We start from the raw sequence: 7,544 nt of genomic DNA, 5'->3' as shown, positions 1-7,544 counted from the left end.
GGTGTATCGCTGAGTCTCTGTAGGCTGAGTCTCTGTAGGCTGAGTTGATGTATCGCTGAGTCTCTGTAGGCTGAGTTGGTGTATCGCTGAGTCTCTGTAGGCTGAGTCTCTGTAGGCTGAGTTGCTGTAGGCTGAGTTGGTGTATCGCTGAGTCTCTGTAGGCTGAGTCTCTGTAGGCTGAGTCGCTGTATCGCTGAGTCTCTGTAGGCTGAGTTGGTGTATCGCTGAGTCTCTGTAGGCTGAGTCTCTGTAGGCTGAGTTGATGTATCGCTGAGTCTCTGTAGGCTGAGTTGGTGTATCGCTGAGTCTCTGTAGGCTGAGTCTCTGTAGGCTGAGTTGCTGTAGGCTGAGTTGGTGTATCGCTGAGTCTCTGTAGGCTGAGTCTCTGTAGGCTGAGTTGCTGTAGGCTGAGTTGATGTATCGCTGAGTCTCTGTAGGCTGAGTTGGTGTATCGCTGAGTCTCTGTAGGCTGAGTCTCTGTAGGCTGAGTTGATGTATCGCTGAGTCTCTGTAGGCTGAGTTGGTGTATCGCTGAGTCTCTGTAGGCTGAGTCTCTGTAGGCTGAGTTGCTGTATCGCTGAGTCTCTGTAGGCTGAGTTGGTGTATCGCTGAGTCTCTGTAGGCTGAGTCTCTGTAGGCTGAGTTGCTGTAGGCTGAGTTGATGTATCGCTGAGTCTCTGTAGGCTGAGTTGGTGTATCGCTGAGTCTCTGTAGGCTGAGTCTCTGTAGGCTGAGTTGATGTATCGCTGAGTCTCTGTAGGCTGAGTTGGTGTATCGCTGAGTCTCTGTAGGCTGAGTCTCTGTAGGCTGAGTTGCTGTAGGCTGAGTTGGTGTATCGCTGAGTCTCTGTAGGCTGAGTCTCTGTAGGCTGAGTTGCTGTAGGCTGAGTCTCTGTAGGCTGAGTTGGTGTATCGCTGAGTCTCTGTAGGCTGAGTCTCTGTAGGCTGAGTTGCTGTAGGCTGAGTTGGTGTATCGCTGAGTCTCTGTAGGCTGAGTCTCTGTAGGCTGAGTTGATGTATCGCTGAGTCTCTGTAGGCTGAGTTGATGTATCGCTGAGTTGATGTATCGCTGATATGTTTATCTCAATTGCTGTTCGGGGATTCAAATTACACATTTATTTTACCTACATATATGCATAATTTACTAGCCCAACGAATCGCAATGTGTCTTGGTCCTCCAGTTTTTAAACAATTCGTCTATATTTACCTCTTATAGTTAAAAGTGAGTAATACATATCCTTTTAATGATCCAGTGCAAAATAATAAATTCTAAATGAACTAACGAAGCAGTAGCAGTGAGTAATTAGTTACCTCTAAATGTTCCAGTCTGTTTGTTAATCATGTATCTTTAAAATAAGTGTACTGACAAGGTTTTATACATCTCCTATATTCGTCCCGGATGTCGTAAATACAGAAACTGACTGGGTTTATATCGTCATTTATAAACTTTATCATAGCGACCATCGATTAATTATAATATATGTTTATAACTCTGTTTGCCAGTTGTAAAATACACTGTATAAACATGCGTTGGCACCTTCAACAGCTTCCGGGAGCACATACATAGGGCTCAGTTCAATTAGACATCGCAATTATACACACACATTAAACTGACTAGGTCCAGTTGTTCGACACGACGTAATTTTACTGAATATTTAGACAGAATTTTGTAAATTGTGACTGCGGGTGATCGTTTTGTATCACAAAACATTGTGTTCTCTATCTTAATATCTAAAATATTTTAGAATACGTCTTCACCTGTACATTAAGGCTTACCCTTCCGGAATACCTGGTCTTATTATCTTTGTACTTTTTCATGGGTATCCTTGTTAAACGTCCCTTTGTTCATACTTTATCGATTGTTGAGTTGGAAATACGGTTTATATTAATATATTGTCACTGCATTTTCTTGTGTTGTTTTTTTGTCAGTAGGTTAGCTAGGCTATAAATAGCAAGATGTATTGAAATAATAGCTAGATCAATCACCTTATTTATCGGTAATGTATTTCCCCCCTGACGCTCAGCCAAACCTCTCGACAGTATTAGTAACAGATAACGGATCCCTCTGTATATAAAGGTGGGATTACACACGTTATAAGGAATTAAGGAACTATAATCTTAGATCTGTACATTTCCCTGATTTAACTGTAGGCAGTCATTTGATAACTCCCCCTCCCCAGAACACCTGGTGCTGCCCGTGGTGGGTCCTCTCACGTCTCTAAACTGTCTTTTCACTGTCATCTGATGTCTTTCCTTGTCAGAATTGAATTTCAACATTATTCCTGTGCTAAGCTAAATTTTGGAGCCTGAAGTTGGTTCCTAGTTCCTAGAACGGAACTAGGAACCTGACCCTATTTCCGTTTAACATAAGCGGAACTAGGAACCAGACCCTAGTTCCATTTTACCTAAACGGAACTGGGAACCAAATTGAAATAACACTATCAATCGAACTTCGACCAAAATACAAGGTCTGTTTTAGAAAAACATTATAGCCAGCCTCTTATAATCGCCTGGGAACTTAGATCTGAATCCATTACAGGAATCGAACCCACAACCTTTCACACGAAAATTAAGACCACCATATCCTCTATAAAGTATTTGGTCATGGGGTCTGGTTCCTAGTTCCTAGTTCCGTTTATGTTAAACAGAACAAGGAACCCACTTCAGGCTCCCGCTTTTTACAACAGTATGGGACACTATGTAAATGAAGGTCATAAAATGTCATGTGGAAAGAAACGTTCTCGAAGTTGTCGATAATTTAAGTCTTACTCGCGCTGTAGATTGTATTAGTGTAAGGTAGTGCAATATCGCTACACTACACAGCTAGCATACAAAAACATCGTTGCTAAGCAATCAACAATCATTAATTAACTGTTACCTGTATATTACACAGCTACAATGTTTTAAAAAAACCAGTGTACTGAGTCATAAGAATAATGATTTCCTTGCTACAAGATACCGATTTCCTCACTGTATATTATAAATCGTCACCGCCATGTAATAAACAAGTACATCTTTATTCCTATATCACAGAGCTGAAATGTCATAAAAGTTCTTTGCTATACAACAGGTACTGATTTGTCATCATAATACACAGCTTATGTGTTATAAAACGTCGTTGTGAAGTACTACAGTGTATTGACTTAGCTATATAGCATGGCTAAAGTGTTACAAAACGTCGTTGTGAAGTACTACAATGTATTGACTTAGCTATATAACATGGCTAAACTGTTATAAAACGTCGTTGTGAAATACTACAATGTATTGACTTAGCTATATAGCATGGCTAAAGTGTTACAAAACGTCATTATGAAGTACTACAATGTATTGACTTAGCTATATAACATGGCTAAAATGTTATAAAACGTCGTTGTGAAGTACTACAATGTATTGACTTAGCTATATCACATGGCTAAAGTGTTACATAACGTCATTGTGAAGAACTACAATGTATTGACTTAGCTTTATAACATGTCTAAAGTGTTACAAAACGTCGTTGTGAAGTACTACAATGTATAGACTTAGCTATATAACATGGCTAAAGTGTTACAAACCGTCGTTGTGAAGTACTACAATGTATTGATTTAGCTATATAACATGGCTAAAATTTTACAAAACGTCGTTGTGAAGTACTACAATGTATTGACTAAGCTATATAACATGGCTAAAGTGTTACAAAAAGTCGTTGTGAAGTACTACAATGTATTGACTTAGCTATATCACATGGCTAAAGTGTTACAAAACGTCATTGTGAAGGACTACAATGTATTGACTTAGCTATATAACATGGGTAAAATGTTATAAAACGTCGTTGTGAAGTACTACAATGTATTGACTTAGCTATATCACGTGGCTAAAGTGTTACAAAACGTCATTGTGAAGAACTACAATGTATTGACTTAGCTATATAACATGTCTAAAGTGTTACAAAACGTCGTTGTGAAGTACTACAATGTATTGATTTAGCTATATAACATGGCTAAAATTTTACAAAACGTCGTTGTGAAGTACCACAATGTATTGACTTAGCTATATAACATGGCTAAAGTGTTACAGAACGTCGTTGTGAAGTACTACAATGTATTGACTTAGCTATATCACGTGGCTAAAGTGTTACAAAACGTCATTGTGAAGAATGTATTGACTTAGCTATATAGCATGGCTAAAGTGTTACAAAACGTCGTTGTGAAGTACTACAATGTATTGACTCAGCTATATAACATGGCTAAAGTTTTACCAAACGTCGTTGTGAAGTACTACAGTGTATTGACTTAGCTATATAACATGGCTAAAATGTTATTAAACGTCGTTGTGAAGTACTACAATGTATTGACTTATCTATATAACATGGCTAAAGTGTTACAGAACGTCGTCGTGAAGTACTACAATGTATTGACTAAGCTATATAACATGGCTAAAGTGTTACAAACCGTCGTTGTGAAGTACTACAATGTATTGACTTAGCTATATAACATGTCTAAAGTGTTACAAAACGTCGTTGTGAAGTACTACAATGTATTGACTCAGCTATATAACATGGCTAAAGTGTTATAAAACGTCGTTGTGAAGTACTACAATGTATTGACTTAGCTATATAACATGGCTAAAGTGTTACAGAACGTCGTTGTGAAGTACTACAATGTATTGACTAAGCTATATAACATGGCTAAAGTGTTACAAAACGTCGTTGTGAAGTACTACAATGTATTGACTTAGCTATATCACATGGCTAAAGTGTTACAAAACGTCATTGTGAAGAACTACAATGTATTGACTTAGCTATATAACATGTCTAAAGTGTTACAAAACGTCGTTGTGAAGTACTACAATGTATTGACTTAGCTATATAACATGGCTAAAGTGTTACAAAACGTCGTTGTGAAGTACTACAATGTATTGACTTAGCTATATAACATGGCTAAAGTGTTACAAAACGTCGTTGTGAAGTACTACAATGTATTGACTTAGCTATATAACATGGCTAAAGTGTTACAAAACGTCGTTGTGAAGTACTACAATGTATTGACTTAGCTATATAACATGGCTAAAGTGTTACAAAACGTCGTTATGAAGTACTACAATGTATTGACTTAGCTATATTACATGACTAAACTGTTATAAAACGTCGTTGTGAAGTACTACAATGTATTGATTTAGCTATATAACATGGCTAAAGTTTTACCAAACGTTGTTGTGAAGTACTACAGTGTATTGACTTAGCTATATAACATGGCTAAAATGTTACAGAACGTCGTTGTGAAGTACTACAATGTATTGACTAAGCTATATAACATGGCTAAAGAACTACAATGTATTGACTTAGCTATATAATATGTCTGAGCTGTTTTAAAACGCCGTTATAAACAAGTAATGACTTGTCGCTTTATTGTTTATTTAACCACACACAGCTACATTGCTAATCTATAATTTTTCCTGTAATTTATTTAATAAACAGGATATACATTGCATTCTTGAGATTGATCCACGCGACATAGGCCACATCCGGGTCCGCTATTCTCACCCGGACATGATACAGTGAACTGACGTCAAGCACAGACTTATAATCATTAATTGCAAATAAACATTGAATATATTTTGTTGTTTATATTTGAATTTGTTAGACTATACCAAAATATGCGCATGTTGTTTAAGTTTTATCGGGTTTGATTAAAAAACACAAGAGGTGTGTCGATATAAATATCATAATTTTATATTTATATAAAGAACGAAATGTCCATGGTGTAAATTAAATAACAAAGAAATTTCACACAGTGACGTCATAGAAGTATTTAATTTCATTTTTGAACGACTCAGTTAGTAATAAAAACAATAATATGCTATTAATTAACGAGTTAAATATTAAATTATCAATATTCAATATAAGTATGTTACATATTTTTATTATATTTCTTGACTTGGGAATCATGTGTAATGCTGGCATATAGCATACCTTCCGAGTAGTACACAGTGTCTCAACTGGCTGACAGGAACGGTGTTCGTCCTTTGCATTTTGCTCTGTTGATTCTCTGTACACTACATAGAGTAATCTCCCCTTAAGCTCGTTTTGGTTGTCTGGGCCAGGACACCTCCGTCGACTAAAGAGTGGTATCTTTAAAGGATTTCATGCTCCCCTCTTTTGTTTCAACAGTAGTTTAGACACATCTGTTCCCGTTTTGCCCATATGATCACCGATGAGTCCTAGACGGCTGTATGATGAAATGAAATTAATTTTTGTCTCACGTTCCTTTTTCAATAGTTAAACGTCGTTTTTACACCTTACATAGCAATGACTGATGTCATTGTCATTTCTAAAACCTTTCTCTCCAAATCAGCTTATAACGTCCTCCACCAATGCTACGTCCTCCACTAATCCTACAGTCATCCACCAATCCCACCAATCCTACAGTCCTCCACCAATCCAACCAATCCTACAGTCCTCCACCAATCCTACAGTCCTCCACCAATCCTACAGTGTCCACCAATCCTACAGTCCTACACCAATCCAACCAATCCTACAGTCCTCCACCAATCCTCCACCACTCAACCAATCCTACAGTCCTCCACCAATCCTACAGTGTCCACCAATCCTACAGTCCTTCACCAATCCTACAGTCCTCCACCAATCCAACCAATCCTACAGTCCTCCACCAATCCTCCACCACTCAACCAATCCAACAGTCCTCCATCAATCCTACAGTGTCCCCCAATCCTACAGTCCTCCACCACTCAACCAATCCAACAGTCCTCCATCAATCCTACAGTGTCCCCCAATCCTACAGTCCTTCACCAATCCTACAGTACTCCACCAATCCAACCAATCCTACAGTCCTCCACCAATACTACAGTCCTCCACCAATCCTACAGTGTCCACCAATCCTACTGTCCTCCACCACTCCACCAATCCTACAGTCCTTCACTAATCCTACAGTCCTCCTACAGTCCTCCACCAATTCTAACGTCCCCAACCAATCCTACAGTCCTTCACCAATCCTACAGTCCTCCCCCAATCCAACCAATCCTACAGTCCTCCACCAATCCCCCACCACTCAACCAATCCTACAGCCCTCCACCAATCCTACAGTGTCCACCAATCCTCCAGTCCTTCACCAATCCTACAGTCCTCCACCACTCCACGAATTCTACAGTCCTCCTACAGTCCTCCACCAATCCTACAGTCCCACACCAATCCTAACGTCCTCCACCAATCCTAACGTCCTCCACCAATCCTAACGTCCTCCACCAATCCTACAGTCCTCCACCAATCCAATCAATCCTACAGTCCTCCACCAATTCCACCAATCCTACAGTCCTCCACCAATCCTACGTCATCCACCAATCCTACAGTGTCCACCAATCCTACAGTCCTCCACCACTCCACGAATCCTACAGTCCTCCTACAGTCCTCCACCAATTCTAACGTCCCCAACCAATCCTACAGTCCTTCACCAATCCTACAGTCCTCCACCACTCCACGAATTCTACAGTCCTCCTACAGTCCTCCACCAATCCTAACGTCCCCCATCAATCCTAACGTCCTCTACCAAT

At 39.4% G+C, this 7,544-nt stretch overlaps 1 protein-coding gene across 1 annotated transcript; it reads left to right on the top strand.

The window, feature by feature from the left end:
* The first annotated feature begins 6,350 nt into the window (after positions 1–6,350).
* LOC110445872 (extensin-1-like) lies at positions 6,351–7,229 on the top strand. The gene has a single exon (XM_021490700.1). The coding sequence runs from the start codon at positions 6,351–6,353 to the stop codon at positions 7,227–7,229; it is 879 nt and encodes a 292-aa protein (XP_021346375.1).
* The last annotated feature ends 315 nt before the right edge of the window (positions 7,230–7,544 follow it).

The sequence above is a fragment of the Mizuhopecten yessoensis genome, unplaced genomic scaffold, assembly GCF_002113885.1.
Source record: "Mizuhopecten yessoensis strain PY_sf001 unplaced genomic scaffold, ASM211388v2 scaffold2399, whole genome shotgun sequence".
Classification (NCBI taxonomy): Eukaryota; Metazoa; Mollusca; class Bivalvia; order Pectinida; family Pectinidae; genus Mizuhopecten; species Mizuhopecten yessoensis.
This window is presented reverse-complemented; position numbering and strand designations above follow the sequence as displayed.